At 28.8% G+C, this 14,983-nt stretch overlaps 2 protein-coding genes across 2 annotated transcripts; one reads left to right on the top strand and one right to left on the bottom strand.

The window, feature by feature from the left end:
* Window positions 1-3,829: 3,829 nt before the first annotated feature.
* LOC145195021 (large ribosomal subunit protein eL20-like) lies at window positions 3,830-6,691 on the bottom strand. Its single transcript, XM_080072781.2, has 4 exons — window positions 6,581-6,691; window positions 6,174-6,353; window positions 5,776-6,015; window positions 3,830-3,955 (listed from the first exon to the last, which is right to left on the bottom strand). The coding sequence occupies exons 1-4, from the start codon at window positions 6,596-6,598 to the stop codon at window positions 3,863-3,865; spliced, it is 531 nt and encodes a 176-aa protein (XP_079928907.2). The 5' UTR covers window positions 6,599-6,691; the 3' UTR covers window positions 3,830-3,862.
* A 4,544-nt stretch (window positions 6,692-11,235) lies between these two features.
* On the top strand, window positions 11,236-14,983 carry LOC149885259 (uncharacterized). The gene is made up of 4 exons (XM_090096684.1): window positions 11,236-11,443; window positions 12,947-13,789; window positions 14,005-14,134; window positions 14,371-14,983. Exons 1-4 carry the CDS (start codon window positions 11,422-11,424, stop codon window positions 14,561-14,563), a joined length of 1,188 nt encoding a protein of 395 aa, XP_089952810.1. The 5' UTR covers window positions 11,236-11,421; the 3' UTR covers window positions 14,564-14,983.

The raw sequence follows: 14,983 nt of genomic DNA, 5'->3' as shown, positions 1-14,983 counted from the left end.
AGGGACAATAACACATTAAATACTTTTAGCTAATGTTATTGGTTGAGCTAAAAATTGAAGTAAAATGAACGCTATAATCCGTGAAATGAACCCAGGACAATCAACAACTATAATATTAGCATTATTCTGCTATAAAATTAAGTACAATTAACAGTTATATGCATATTAAGTACAATTAACAGTTATATTATTTCATCGAGAAGAAAAGAAGCACATCAACATCTTAAAGAATTTTAAAATGAGTTGAATTCCGAATTCAGTTCTGGTTAATTTTGAACTACAGTTCATTGAGATATATGATAAGTAGGGCTCAATACGCCACGCAGGTCAGATAATATACTCTGTATAAAGTTGTTCTCTGGTGTGTCAAGGTAACAAAATATAAAATAAACGTTGATCTAAAAATGTTGTTGCGAGTCGTATTATGTTTTTTCACTAAGTTTCTTTTTTCTTCATAAAGCTTTTTTTGTTTTTGTAAAGATAAGTTTAAGTGACCCGGTGCGAAATGTAATGCTGTATTTATTTACTTCTTTATCGTATAACTCTCTTCATATTTTTTCCATTTATTTCTTTTTAATCCCAAACATGTTTGATAACTAGGGGAAACCGTGATATTACATTGCATTTGGGTTGTCTTTCTAAATTATTTAATCTTAATAGGGTAGACCAGCGATCAGAAAATGTTTAAAATTAAAAATTTCACTGTCTAGTCTCGAAAGAGCCGCAGTTTACCAACCACTAGAGTGGCAAAATGTAAATTTTCAATGGTCCAAAGACCATTGAAAATTTACATTTTGAATTGCAAGTAGCTGAGACGATGCATTTTCTTTTGCGAAAGTAAACTAAGCAAATTAAGTGTGTTTCTTTCTTATGAAGCAAAAAACATTTATCAGAAAAATGAAAAATGCTCTGAAACTTAACTTTAAAGATAAAGTCTTGTATCAGACCTGGAATCGTTCTACGAATATCAGACCTGAATTTCTGATTTGTTTTGTAGACACCGGACTTTGGTTTTTCGATTTTTTACGAATAATAACGATTAAGTAAAATGTTTAGTATAAATTATTTAAAATCTATTTTTTGGAAATTTATTAAAATAGAACTCTTTGTGCGTTTAAAACAGCAAGATTTTTGGTGTGACATTTAAATTAGTACTAAAAATTTTTAGTTAACATTTTTCTTAATTGAATTAAATCGGTTTTTATCGAATAGCCTCTTTACGCAATGTCTTGAAACAAAACACAAGCTTTTACAAGAAAAACTAAAGTCCAGTGTCTATTGTTTTGAATAGTTTTCCGATACCAAATTAGAACCAAACTTATCTCCCTGATGTTAGACCTACACATATATACTTTTCCCTGGCGAAGACTTAGCTCTCTTGATAATCAAAAATTTGCTGTTACAACCCAAGTATTTTACGCACATTAACGGGATGTAAGAAACCGCATTAGGAGTCTTAATAGTGATGCAAATCCAAGTCTTGAAAATTATTAAGAGATATAAACCCCCAAGAATATTCAAAAAATGAAAAAAAAAAAAATTTATTTGTTTTAGATATTTTAATGTATGGGGATTTCAAAAATAATAGTGGCTATTTTTAAAAATTCTTCTAAGTATCACAATTTTGCATTTTATTTTAGTAAGTAAAAATGTCGTTTTTATTTAGTAAACTTACCCCTAATAATACACCTTAATAAATGACTTCTGTAACATAGAAAATCAAGATAAAATTCACAAACAAAAAACTTTGTTGGCTTTTTGTTAGATTTATAAAAACTCGATGAAAAGGAAGCTTTTTTTTTTTTTGAGTTTCAGCTAAATTTTTATCGCAATTCCTTACTAGAAATAACTTTTTTAAAAAATTTTCGATCACGGTAAAAGTAGATAGAGTAAAAGCATGAAAAAAATTTATAATTGTTGTAAATACTCCTTCTATAAGTGTTAATATTGAATCTTATGTTGATAATCAAACCGACATCTTCGATACGTCAAGTTCTTCTTTTCACAAGGTTGAAGCTCTTTTCAACTGAACACCAAAGTAGGCCCATATTAAAAACAAAGATGTGACAGGTTATAGAATAACTGACTATTCTAATTGGTTTGAAGCATTTTGAACTGTCCCACTTGTTTGCAAACAACTTTAGCAATAATTCAAAACAACAGCAAAAAGTGAGGACTTGCCTGTGAGCTTTAACTTTTTGGACTTAAAATGAAAATATCAAAACGACTTTTACACTTCTCAATCAGTCAATAAAAAAAGAAGCTTTGATATAAACACACGAACAATATACATAATGAGAACTCTTGGAATAGGACATTCTGGAATTCAAAAATTTACAACCCTCATAAACATCCCAAAACCAATGATGCAAAAAAACTATGATACTTAGAAGAAAACTTGTTTTAAAAATCGTTAATATAGCAGAGGAAGTTACACAAGTAACAATAGATGATGTTGTAGCTGATTTTCGGACAACAGTGTCAAAATGATGATGCGATTTTAGATATTGGTGTACCTTGTGACGGAATGTGGCAACCTAAAGGATTTTCGATCCTATTCATCAATCTTAATTTATGAAAAACTTAACATGATTCCAGGTTATTATACAATAAACGCTTTGAACGACATAAACAAAACCCGCATTAAATGGTCGATCAAGAAAACTCACATAAAAAATTGTATCGTCAAAAATTAAGGGCTAAAAAAATGATGACAAGTGAAAAAACCTTAGAAAAAGAATGCAAAACATTTGAAACAGGAGGTTTTTTGATTTCAATTAGAACCTTATATGTAATATTTGGTATATTTATAGATTTTTTAATTGTTTTTCACTTTTTGGGAGTTTTCTCAGTTAGATACTTTTAAATATGCCGGCCGAAATTACAAGAGAACCATTTGAGCTTTTTGTTTGGTATTTTCAGCATACCTACCTTTTTAATGAGCTGTGTTTTAAGTGGAACAGAAATTTGATGTATCAAGGAAAAAAACAGTAAGGCTAATTAAACTTTTCAAAAAAGGACCTTTTTATAATATCAACTTTTGGCACACAGGTCATCAGACTCAGAATTTTTTTTAAAAAATCTGTTCCATTTAAAACACTCAATTTTTTTAAATTAGTTTTTGCTAAAGCTTTGTCAAGTTTTTTTCCTATTATCTATATTTAAAAATGGGGGGAGGGGTGATATCCCTTAAGTTAATTGACTGAGCGGAAAAAATTACCATTGACAGGAAAAGCTCACGGCAAAAGTTGACGACTCAAGCCAACATGAGAGGCTAAGCTGATGTCAAATGATCTAAATTGAGGCAGTTTCTTTCAATAATTGATCGCATAACAGAAGTCTTCACTGATTAAGCTTATTCTTAGTGTGAAAGTTAGTGCACTCGAGTGGTTTTTCTTGCTTATAATAATTCTACGCCTTTAACTATTCACTTTATAGTGTATCAAAATACACGTTTTTGTCAATGTAGTTTTAGCCATTTCAGGACCGGTATAATTTCGAGAAAAAACATTAATTTTTTTTTTAAGAAAAAAGACTCAGATTTGAAAATGTGCAAATCAGGTAGCTTTCCAAAATGTGAAGTTGTTTGATACAGCCCAGATAAGACAGTGGAGCAACACAATCTGGACTTCGAGAAAAAAATTCATATTAGCTTGCGTCAGATCATGGAAAATTTCAATGACGCGTCACCGGTCCCAAAAGTTGCTTAAGAGCAAACAAGCTGCTTAAGAGCAAAACGACAATACGGCTAAACTAGTTCAACAACTGGTAATAAAAAGACGATTTATCTTATCAACCGTCTCAGTTCTTTTAAAAATTAAATCAATAGTCATGCACCCTGTTAAATTGTATTTATCAAAATTTACAGGAAAGTATGAGGTCTACGAGCTTGGAAAGTTGTTCGGAAATTCGATTTTAACACTCTATGAGGCAGAGGGAATCGCATTTTAGAATTCTAAAACAAACAAACAATTAAATTAGTCTTATAATTTAAAGCAAGCTTAAATAAAACAAAAATAAGGAAATAAGCATCAAACAAAACTATATTCAATGAAATTAAAAATTTTTATGCATAAAATGCAAATAGAAAATTCGACAAGTAAATGTTTTTATGTGTTTTTATATACCAATTTATTGGCATAAACTTAAAAACATCTGAAAATTTATTCTAGCAAGATGAAAAATTGAAACAGAAGACCAAGCTTCTGATACAGAGTGTTACTTGCAAACTTTATTAAGACTTCAGCAAATTAACAGTAAATTAATAACTATTACAAATAGTCCATCAGCAAAAAATCATGCTGATATTAATAAACTATTTTGTTAAGTTGATATAGCAAGATATTATTGAATCCAAATTACTTAAGGAAAAGTGCATTCTGCCCAATATTCTTGCTACCATGTTGATTTTCATTGAAATTAAATGTATTAGTAGAATAGAAACACGTTTTAGAACAGTTACTTTTGAAAAACAATTAGATAATGATATTTGAAAATGATTTATTTGCATTATAAATGGCTAAAGTCTTAAAGTCATTACAAACAGCTTTTAAAAAATACCAGAGATGAAACAAATGAGACATAAAAATTATCAAAAGTAGGTACTAGAGTAACAATTAAAATGCTTGATAATAAATAACTTAGCTCTTATGAAATAAACCTACCAACCATATATTTACATATAATGTTTAAAGGCAATTATTAACATAGTTTAAGAAAATCTACATCAATCATGATCTTTATTTTCTTTATCAAGGGTTTATTTAAAGAAAACTATAACAAGAAATCTTTTACTCAACACCTTGAACAAAACAGAAGAGTAAGCACAAACTAATATAACAAGACTGTTATAACAAATTAGACTAAATTAAATTACATGAATGATACTTGATTAAAGATGGTTTAATTTAACGGTACATTATTAAACAGATTATATTGATGTAACTTTATTCTGCCCAATGTAACTGCTTAAAACATTTGACTTATTTAACAAATAGGATTTAGCTAAAAAAAATTTATGCAACAGTTTCATAACTGCAAATCATAAGTTTTAAATTATAACTTTCTTTATGTCAGACTTTTAGAAAAAGTCTTTTTGAAATCAGTAAAATTGTCTGAACAACAATGCCAGATATATTCAAACTTAAAGTTCTTTTTCTATATACTCCTATAATATACAAATGTATTGCAAATTTCATGATATTAAAATGTTACAGATTGCAAACCAAAACTAAAAGGTTTAAAATTACTTTATAGTTGCAATTTTTAAAAATTTGTAATGGTAAACAAAAACTTATGTTAATAAAAATAAGTTCATGGAGAAAGTTTGAAGAGAATGATTAAATAGAAAACATGAAACAAACAACTTTCTGCATATTTAATAATGGTTTAATTTAATATGACATTGCCAATCAATTAACAAAGTTTTTTTTTTACATTTTCAGAGCTTAGTTATCAACTCATTTTTATAAAAATGGAAAAATCTACTAGCTAAATTCTGAAGAGTTTATTCTGCAGGCAGATATTAAGCACTTTTACACACAAGATCATTTTTACTAACAATATCTAGTGGACATTCCTTTTTCTTTAGTTAAAATTACTTCTCATTGACTTAAACAAAGCATCACAGAGCTCACTGCTCTCGCTTGTGCATTTTTCTAATCATTGAAGTATATAATTTTAAAATGTATCTATATAATTTATTTTTAATTCACATTAAATTATTTATACTTTATTATGATTTTTTATAGTTATAGAACTTTAAACTAGACTTACATGCATCTGCTTTACATGAGGTCGCTTACAAGCCTTTGATTCAACTTTTTCAACTTTTAGAATTTGAATAGAGCCAGCACGAGCACGATGACGAGCTGCCATGTCTTGATAGCACTGAGTGACAGCACCAGTTGTAGTAACGTCACGATATTCTCTGTACATGTTGTGTGTACCACTACGAGAATTGTATCGAAGCCAGATACCAAAATTCTTAACTGTGGTTGGGCTTTTGTCAAAGACCTACACATTGAACAAATTATATCATCTCTTTTTAAATGTTACTTTCTATTAAAATCTAATATTATTAAAGCAAATTTATTAGAAAACAATTACTTTATCTTAATTGTGTTTATGTTTAAAACAGGAAAAATAGAAAATAAAATTAGCCTAAAACTCACTTCAGTACATTGAACAATTTCTCCTACAGCTTTCTTAAGCTTTTTTAATCTTTTCATAAAATACCAGTATCTTGACTTTGCAGAGACAACATCAGAACAGAATATCCTCATGCGGTAAAGAGGTGGTTGTGGATTCTTGGCATTTGGTATATGCCTACCAATGATTCGGTATTCCTTTAACTATATTATAGCACAAAGTCATTATGTATTCTAGAGCTATATTAATTGATGAAGCATAGGAAAACTATTTTTCGTAAACCGTGTAAGCTGTATATTTACGAAAGAAAAAAGGTTATAAGAATGTGAACTTCTATAATAATAATGGAAAAAAAAGAGAAAAAAAATAGCTTTGGGAAATATTTGGTAGCTGAAGGTATATAATATAGTAGTTGAAAAAATCTGCTCACTTCGCCGAGACACTTCATCCTGCGGCCTTCCACACGAGGATGCTAAAGAGAGATGGCCTGTAACGACGACCCTTCAATGCAACTCATTAGGTTAGAAGGTGTATTTTGCAGAATGAAATTTACGATAATATGCAGAAAAAAATCGTTTATAAAAGGACGATTTTGGATGAAATGTGGCAAAATCTCTAATGCGCTTGGTTGAGATGGGTGGTTATGACCGCTACATATTTAACTATAATAAGAAAATTCTGTCATTCTATTTTTATAGATTTGGAAAAGGTTAAAAAACTTGTTTCACTTTAAAAAAGTGAAACGTACCTAAAGAAGTGCATTTTTTTGCGCGACTTTTTGACAGATAAAAAACATTAGCGCGCCTCTTTGGAGTGTAAATTTAACTATTATATCACGGGGTCCATGCTACAAGTATCTATATGCAAAATTCAAAAATAAAAAAACTTTTGTATTGTTTTGCAAATCGTGTACTGCTAGTTGTACTTGCGTCAAAATTCATGAGTAATTTTCACTAGTATTTCAACATAAACATTGATAAATACCATTCATGCAGTATAATATTCATAATCATGGAATTAAACAATGTAAAAATAAGATTTATGTGAAACTTGACACACAGAGACTTGTATGGACCACACGATTTACATATTACTGCATATAAGAAAATCCAATTTCTAGTGCCTGCAAAAAGAAACGGAGTCGGTATCATTTTCAACACTATCCTCCTCCTCATTATCCTTAAGTAACTTTTTAAAACTTCTATAATTACTCATGTAATTTTTCATGTAGTTCTTATGCTCTTGTATTTTGCCAAATTTAACTTAAATTTCGTGTTATTGATTACACGAAATAATCACCATTAAGGTGGTAGGCCTATCAAAAATAGAGATTTTTGATCAAAAATTGAAAAAATAGGTAATATATTGTATTTATGTAAAAATTTATCCTCTATCTTCTGATATATAACTTGTTTAGGTTTGATCAAACTAAAAGGGTTTAAAATAACTTATATTATCAGCTAGTTTGTTTATTTACCTTAGCAACGCCATAGCAACGAAAGATTAAAACCTTTATTTTACCCAAATTTGATGGTCAAAATGACAAATTTTGTGAAGCTTCTTTTTCCAATTTAATATAGATCTGCGCTGTTTTTGGTCATGCTTTAAAATCACATTTTCTTATAATAATTGTCGTATTGAACTGTATATTGGTTGTGGAATAAAATCATTATTTATGAATTTTTCAACTCTTGATTTAAATCAAACAAGTTGTACTGGTGTATAATTGTAATGTCTTCTGGAAAAAGCAACAAGCAAAATTTTTCACGAAAAAGAAAGAAAAAGCCTCCTTTAAACAAATATTCAAGAATAAATCTTTCAAATATTTCATCAGAAAAAGTTTCATCTTGCATAAGTAAAAAGAGGCTAATTATAGATCAAACTAATCTCAATACCAAGAGTGAAGTAATAAGGCAGGAAGATGATTACTTTTTATTTGTTAATTTCTCTATACTTAAGAGTTTATTTCAACCTTTGTTAGTATGTCCTGAATGTGGCCATAAAAAAATAACTCTCATTGATAACAGAAAGAAGAGAAAGGGATTTGCCCATAATTTAGAACTGTTATGTGAGTCATGCGAATGGTTTAAATCTGTTTATACATCAAAAGAATGCATTAAACAAAAACATGGTCAAGGTCCTAAAATCTACGAAGCAAATGCAAGAGCAGTAATTGGTTTTCGTGAAATTGGTAAAGGTTTTACTGCAATGGAAACATTTTCTCAATGCATGAATATGTTTTCTTTATCTAAAACACCATTCTCTAAACTTAATGACAATGAAATTTATACAGCATATGAGAAGGCTGCTCTTAATAGTATGAAAAAAGCAGCTGAAGAAGCTCAAGACAAAACTTTAAATATTCCAACTAAACAAAGAGTAACAATTGATGGCTCTTGGCAAAGGCGGGGTTTCACATCACTAAATGGTGTTGTAACTGCTGTTGTTAATAACAAAATTATAGACACTAAAGCTTTTTCCAAGCATTGTAAAGGCTGTTCAATGTGGAAAAAACACAGAGGATCACCAGCCTACAACAGATGGAAAGCAGATCACATATGTCACATTAACCATACAAAGTCATCTGGTGCGATGGAAGCAGCTGGTGCGTTGGAAATCTTTTCTCGATCAGTTAAAAAATACAATTTGATTTATCATGAATACCTCGGGGACGGTGATACTTCCTCTTTTAAAGAAGTTGAAGAATCTAACCCATATAAAAGTTATAATATTCAACCAATAAAATTAGAATGCATTGGGCATGTGCAGAAGCGACTTGGTACACGCTTGCGAAAAATTGTACATAAGTATAAAGGAACAAATAAACCCCTACATGGAAAAGGAAATTTGACTAATAGTGCAATTAACTCAATGCAGAATTATTATGGTATTGCAATTAGAAATAACACTAACAGCATTTATGCAATGAAAAAAGCAATAGGAGCAGTTTTGTGGCACAGTACAAATTTTAGTGATAATAGCATTCGTCATTCTATGTGTCCTAGGGATGAATATTCATGGTGCAAGTGGCAACTAGATAAGTTTAAAGGTACAAGTACTCACACAAACAAAATTAACTTGCCTATCTTTATTCATAATATAATAAAACCTATTTTTAAAGATTTATCTGATGACGATTTGCTAAGTAAATGTTTACATGGTCAAACCCAAAATTCAAATGAAGCATTTCATTCAATTTTATGGACTCGATGTCCTAAAAACATTTTTGTAAGTAGAAGAACATTTGAACTTTGTATAAACTCTGCAATAGTTCATTATAATGACGGTGGAGATGGGGGTAAAATCTGTTTTAAGTCACTTCGGATTGTTAGGATCATTGACTATTCCAAAACTGATTTTAAAGGACCAAAAGCGAATTGTAAACAAGCGTCGTAAATCAACTTCAATATGCAAAAGGCAAAGAAAAAAACTTAGATCTCTTCATAAAGGATACTTAGATACTGAAAAAACTGATTCATATAGCACTGGTAGCTTTTAAGGAGTGTTTTTAGACGTAATTTTTTGATTTTAAATTTTTGACTCGATTTTTCTCATTTTGAGATTTTTAGTTTTTTTTTAAATTTTAAAACATGATATCTCCAGTTTAAAGTAAGCAATTAAGCTGAAATTTTCAGGATATGTTCTTCATACATGTAGAATTCATTTGTCATAAGATTTTTAAAATTTCTTTTTTTGGGGCGCTACAATGTGGTTTTATCTGCCAGAGTTTTTTTATAAAAATATATATTCAAGTTTAAAAGTCAATATAATCTGAACTAGGAAGGCAAATTTAAAAATCCTATGACAAATGAATTTTATACATATGTAGAACTACCATACCAAATTTGAAGTTTTGATTTATTGTCGTTTTTGAGAAATTGTGTTTTGAAGTTTTCGTTTTTTTCACACTTTTTAATATAATTTCGAGGCAAGCGAGGCACTTTTTTATATATTTTATTGATTTTATGTTTAATTTCATAATTATTGTTAACAACTGATTAGTTTTATTGTAAATATATCTTTAATACTTGAAAAAATTTTTTCATAGGCCTACCACCTTAATTGTGCATTGAATATCTCTGACAAAATCTTATCTAAGTGTTTGAACTTTACGTATTCGCGGCGATCACCAGTAATCATTAGTGATAGTTCGTCAATTACCACTGAGTAGTACTAAACCACCAGTAATGCGCGCCATAGAGTACTGCTCGTGCTATTTTTTCGTTTTTTAATTTAGTGAGAGAAAGACAACAAGACAGAGGAAGAGAGAGAGATTATTTTTTCATTACTTGAAATTATTATTTTTTAAATGTATTATACAATTTCTGTTATTGATGCTTATCTACTTCTATTTAATTTAATTTTTATTGATATTCCCCAAGTTATATAAGCGCAGGAATAGTCATTTAGGATGAAAGAAACTGATGTAGATTTTCTAACCTGATTCGTTAACATTTGCTCAGGCTTTGTATAACATTCATATCATGAAAGGTTTTGGTCAGCAATGACTCCTAGGAAATTTTTATACTTTTAATCAGAACATTCGCTTTTTTAACTTTAGAGCAGCCAATATCAACTTTATCGTTTATATTGCCTAGTAAAATAAAAGTGAAGGTTGCTTTCCGCAATTATCGATAGTTAATTCTCGATAGATAATTCTTGATAGTTGATAAGCACTGAGCTATTGAGACTAATATGATTAACATTTTATTTATATTGTTATGTGAAGAAAAAGTTTTCACATTTAACAATAAAATTAACATTAAATTCCATTTACAAAAGCAATTTTTCAACAAACTAAAAACATCTCCTCAATACTTTTCGATGATGTCCACCAATACCATGGTAGACATTATCGAAAACGGATACATCATAGTAGACATATCAAAGATCAATAAAAACACCAAAACTAATCTAATTTTATTGAACGTTCTTCCTTTAAAAATATTCAAAAAGGTTTTTGATAAAAAGTATTCCACTTTTATGGTTGTTTCCATTAGTTACCAAAATATTTACCAGTTAACAGGAAAAAACGCAACAACTGAGGAATGTTTGAATAAGAAAGAAAAATAAGAAAGAGTTTGAGTAGTTATTTTTTTTCCCCCTAAGTTTTATTTTGTTTAAACACCAATTATCAGCGGGATGTTTTTAGTCGAGAAAAAAAAAACTATTTATGTTTATTGTCTGAATCGCTTTGAAAATTAGTAAATAACTAGTAATACAATTTACGAATAAAAAAAAAATTAGTTGGCGGACGTTTTGTTATGAACCATGGTTGAAGCCTCGGATAATGGTAAATTTTTTCTAAAATGTTCTCAAATGATCATTGTGGCTGTTGTTTTTTTTTTTGTTCTATAGGAAGTTTATATTTAAAGGTATTTATTAACCAGATTTACTTATACTTATTAAATTTCTACATTCTATATACTTTTACTACATTTACATATAATATGATTTTTATCTATTGTATTTATCGATTTATTATACTTGTTTATTATATGCTTATGATAATTATTTTAAAGCAGCCTATTATCACGGATGCCCGTATATTAGGGCAAAATAGGAGAAAAGGGCATTCGCTCCGCCTGATATCTTTTCAAGGAAATCCTGATATCTTTTTTAAGAAATTTGTAAGCATTGGCGTTTGGTTTTTTGAAGTTTAGAATAGAACACTTGATGCGTTTAAAATAGCAAATATGCGTTTGAAATAAAACACTTGATGCGTTTAATAAAGCAAAATTTTTGGTGTGAGAAATTTATATATATACATAAAATTTTTATTTATAAATATAAACTTGTCACACTAAAAACTTTGGTGAAACAAGTCTATACATAAATAAATTCAGCGATTTTAATCGAATAGCAATACTACGCATGCGTCTTAAAGGGTTAAAACAAAATAGCATTTTATAATTACATAATTTAGTTTCTATATATATTTATAAAAATATAATCTATAGTTATAAAGCCTCTATTTTTAAGAAACAATTTTTCAACATTTTCAATTACTTACACATGACTCCATTGTTGCCAGGCATAAAGTATTTTTACAACTACTTATGAAAATTGTTTTTTTCTTTCTTTTTTTTCTTTTTTTTTTTTTTGCATTTATGTTTGTTTTGCTGGGCAAAGACTGAGCAATAAATGCCTAAGAGAAGGAACACCATAAGCTTTAAGAGTGGAAATAGTAAAAAGTTTTTTAGGACAGATGTCCGGAGAAAATTAAAGATTCAACTAATTGAAAAAGTCTTTTCGCTATACTTAAATGATAAATATGCAATAAATTATTATACAGCCTATACTCACATAGTATTAGCTGGTACACCTAAGCTTATCTACCTATAGTAGCAACTTTGGTATAACAAAAATATATTTTTTTAGCTTTATATTTTTCAGAAAGAAAAAAAAAGAAATTAAAAATAAAGATACATGTTCTAAGTGATGATAAAAATCACACTCTTTACTTAAATTACATATAAAATAATTCCTTCATTCATATATTTTTTTAAAATTTAGCTAACACAACTATTTTAAAGTTAAATTACTTGTAAAATTTTCTTGACCAGATTTTATGAGAACCAAAAAACACCTATAAAATTGTTTTGATTAACTAAAATAATGCACTACCAGTTAAAATTTGTTGTATTTTTAGAAAAAAATGAAATCCACTTAAAAAAGTCAAACAAGTTGCGTTTATTCCCATCATTTCGTCAGTTTCAATGTTTTTCAAAACTTTTCTTTGATGAAACTTTTGATAATTTTTTTGAAAATTAGTGCTTTATTTTGTCCGTTATAGATTCAGAAACAAAAACAACATTAAATGAAGAAACAACTGATCATAACCAATCCACCAAGGATGATGACTTTAATCAATCAGTTGTGGAACTAGATACTAACCAGAGTGAAAATAATCAAAGTACTGAAAAAGCTGATAATCCATTAATTGCAACCGAGGAAGAAACAGAAAAAAACTTTTCATCTACAGCAGAAAGTAATAAAGACCTGTTATCTCAAGAGGTAACCAACAATTTCACTTATGAAGCAAAATATAAAACTGAAAACACTGACGGTCTTTCAAACCATGAAACATGCGAAGCTGTTAATTGTTCGAATGTTAATGAAGGTACAATAGACTCAAAAAATCCTCATCAAAAACCTCACGAAAATGTACAAAGCTCGAGCAATGACCAACCATCAAAAGAGAACAAAGAAAATGGAAAAGATTATGAACTAAGCAAAATTACTCTAAATGAAAATGACAGAAAAAGAGAGTCATTGATTTACGAAGTAACAGATGCATCTAACTACATAAATAATGTCACGTGGTCGTCTCCAACAATAACAGAAAGTATAAATATCAAAAATCAACTTGATTTTGTAAGTAACCCTCAATCGTGCGAAAGCGATGATAATAAAAAAAGTAAAATAAATTTAGAAATTAATAAAAATGACTTATATATAAATAATGCTTCAAGCATCGATAAAACCTTTCTTACTGCAAAGACAGCAGCAGATGATTTGCTTTTATTTAGCGCTAATCTAAAAAAGAAGCCATCTTTAGCAAGTATTGGCGATCTGACGGATCATAATCATAAGAAAGAAAGTTTTATAAACGTTGAAGCTATGCAATTTGAATCAGGTAGTTATTCCTTTAGCCCATTTGTTCGAGCAGAAATAAAAACATAATTTTATAATTTTACTTTTATTATTTTTATAATATTATTTATAATTCATAGTTGTAAATTTATCTTTACTGTCTTTATTTATTGACTTTATTTTTGTGTTTGTTACAGGAACAAGTAAACTTGATTTTGTTTTTAATATCAGTATCCTTTTTCTTTTTGTCCGGTGAAGAGTTTTTAACGCGGCGCATAAAAGAAGGTCGCGACAACGAACAATATGCAAAAGCAAAACTGAAAGAAAAAAATCAAAAGCTAGAAAGTGCAGAGAGAAAAATAAAAGATTTGAAGCTAAGACTTATCCGGTAATATTTTATTGTTTTGCGTTGTTTTCGAGAGAAAGTATTTGAGTTCTTTAACGTAAAAATACGATAGCATCACAAGTTGTGACGTTATTGTATTTTTTATTCGAACTTCGTTCAGCGTACAAAGTTCGAACTTAAATTTTGGTTTATTGCTTCAACATGAAAAAATGTTGAAAAAAAAAATGCTGAAAAATGTTGAAAAATGGATTTTCTTTATACAAAATTTATTTATACAGATTTGCAAAAGATGATGAAGCAAAAGATAGACGCATAGCAGCTTTAGAAAGAGAAATTAAAGAACTGAATTGGAAGATAGAAGAATTAGGAAATGATCAAAAACTTCCGTTTGCTGAAAGTTCGTCAATGAATACAACAGTCAATAGTAAAATTGAACCAATAAAGAAATCATTTATTTGCAATATTTTATAGAAAGATAAAAAAAGAGTTTTTAGTGTTCAAATTTTAACAATATTTTTGAGCACTGGCGCTTTCAAGAGAAACCCCTTATATACATACATACATACATACATACATGCATGCATGCATACATACATGCATACATACATACATTACATACATACATGCATACATTACATACATACATACATACATTACATACATACATACATACATACATACATACATACATACATTACATACATACATACATACATACATACATACATACATACATACATACATACATACATACATACATACATACATACATACATACATACATACATACATACATACATACATACATTACATACATACATACATACACAGGGGCGGATCTAGCTTTTTTTTTGAGGGGTGCTGAGCAAGTATGTACTGCGAAGATATGTT

Source organism: Hydra viridissima, unplaced genomic scaffold (assembly GCF_058129835.1).
Source record: "Hydra viridissima isolate aposymbiotic clone 2 unplaced genomic scaffold, HvirCarnegie_v1 scaffold_8, whole genome shotgun sequence".
Taxonomy (NCBI): Eukaryota; Metazoa; Cnidaria; class Hydrozoa; order Anthoathecata; family Hydridae; genus Hydra; species Hydra viridissima.
The sequence above is the reverse complement of the archived record's forward strand: the minus strand, read 5'-3'. Positions and strand labels throughout refer to the sequence as shown.

Coding starts and splice junctions, on each gene's coding strand:
- LOC145195021 (XM_080072781.2), bottom strand. Junction 6,016..6,173: donor AAATTGTTCAATGTACTGAA/GTGAGTTTTAGG, acceptor TTCAATGTGTAG/GTCTTTGACAAAAGCCCAAC. Junction 3,956..5,775: donor CTCATGTAAAGCAGATGCAT/GTAAGTCTAGTT, acceptor TGTTTGTTTTAG/AATTCTAAAATGCGATTCCC.
- LOC149885259 (XM_090096684.1), top strand. CDS start 11,422: ATGGTTGAAGCCTCGGATAATG. Junction 13,790..14,004: donor AGCTATGCAATTTGAATCAG/GTAGTTATTCCT, acceptor TGTCCGGTGAAG/AGTTTTTAACGCGGCGCATA. Junction 14,135..14,370: donor TTGAAGCTAAGACTTATCCG/GTAATATTTTAT, acceptor TTATTTATACAG/ATTTGCAAAAGATGATGAAG.